At 44.1% G+C, this 952-nt stretch overlaps 1 protein-coding gene across 1 annotated transcript in view; it reads right to left on the bottom strand.

The window, feature by feature from the left end:
* CSUI_010364 (uncharacterized protein) overlaps nt 1-944 on the bottom strand; it is a 1,089-nt gene extending 145 nt beyond the window's left edge. Inside the window, exon 1 of the mRNA XM_068070468.1 lies at nt 1-944. This exon is cut by the window's left edge and continues 145 nt beyond it. Within this exon, the coding sequence (XP_067917556.1) occupies nt 339-926 (588 nt within the window). The 5' untranslated portion in view covers nt 927-944 and the 3' untranslated portion in view covers nt 1-338.
* Nucleotides 945-952: the final 8 nt, after the last annotated feature.

Genomic DNA, 952 nt, shown 5'->3' on the forward strand with positions numbered 1-952 from the left:
ACGTCTCCCTCTCTTCTTCGGTAGCTCAGTCTTTCCTCGCTCTTCGTCTTTATCCTGCTCCTCATGCCTAGTGACTTCTCTCTAGCTACGCCGAGAGAAGACATTTGCGTGCAGATGGACGTATGGAAAGGCATATGAACAAGATATTTCTATATGCTGTGAAGTGTCTGTGCTTCTCGACTATCTCTTTCTCCCGTCTGGACTCTTTTTCTCTATGTGAGGTGCCGATCGATTAGAACAGATAGATCCCTCTAACTATCTCCTAGAGAGAGAGAGGTAGCATCTTTCTCTCTTTCCGAGCGGCGCGTTTGCATGTGCCTGCTCTTTTTTATGTCGTTCTATAGCTTGATCTCCTTGCTACTGCCCTTCGTGGAGATGAGAGATATATCAGAAAAGCCACATAGAGATGTAACGGCGAGCAAAAGAAAGAGTGTGAAGGAGAGTAACGTTAGAATGATAGCACGGCCTAAGCCTCTGAAGATCTTTTGTAGCTCACTCTCCTCCACAACCTCCTCCTCTCTTTCTTCTTCTTCTTCTCTTTTTTCTTCTTCTTCTCTTTCTTTTTTCTCTTCTTTCTCTTTCCCCTTCTCTCCTCTACCAACACCTCTCCTTGTATGTCTCTTCTTGTGCTCTTCTTTCACTCTTTTGCTGAGGTCGTTACTCTTTCTCCTTCTTTCTTTCTCTTCTTCTTTCTGTCCTTTCTTCTTCATATATCGTCGATACCAAAAGGAGAAGAGAGATGAGACAAAGAAGAGAGACACAAGAGCTCTCAAGCAGAAAGAAAAAGAAGAAGAAGACTCTTCCACAGCACTCTCTATCCGGCGACTTATAGGCAACGTCTCCCCATGCCGGTAGGAATGAAGAGGAAGAAGAGAGATTCTCGCATCTTCTTCTACGTCATCTCTTTCTTCTTTCTCTCTCTTCATATCGATCTCTTCTTCCTCCTTTCTCA

The sequence above is a fragment of the Cystoisospora suis genome, assembly GCF_002600585.1.
Source record: "Cystoisospora suis strain Wien I chromosome Unknown contig_7246, whole genome shotgun sequence".
Taxonomy (NCBI): Eukaryota; Apicomplexa; class Conoidasida; order Eucoccidiorida; family Sarcocystidae; genus Cystoisospora; species Cystoisospora suis.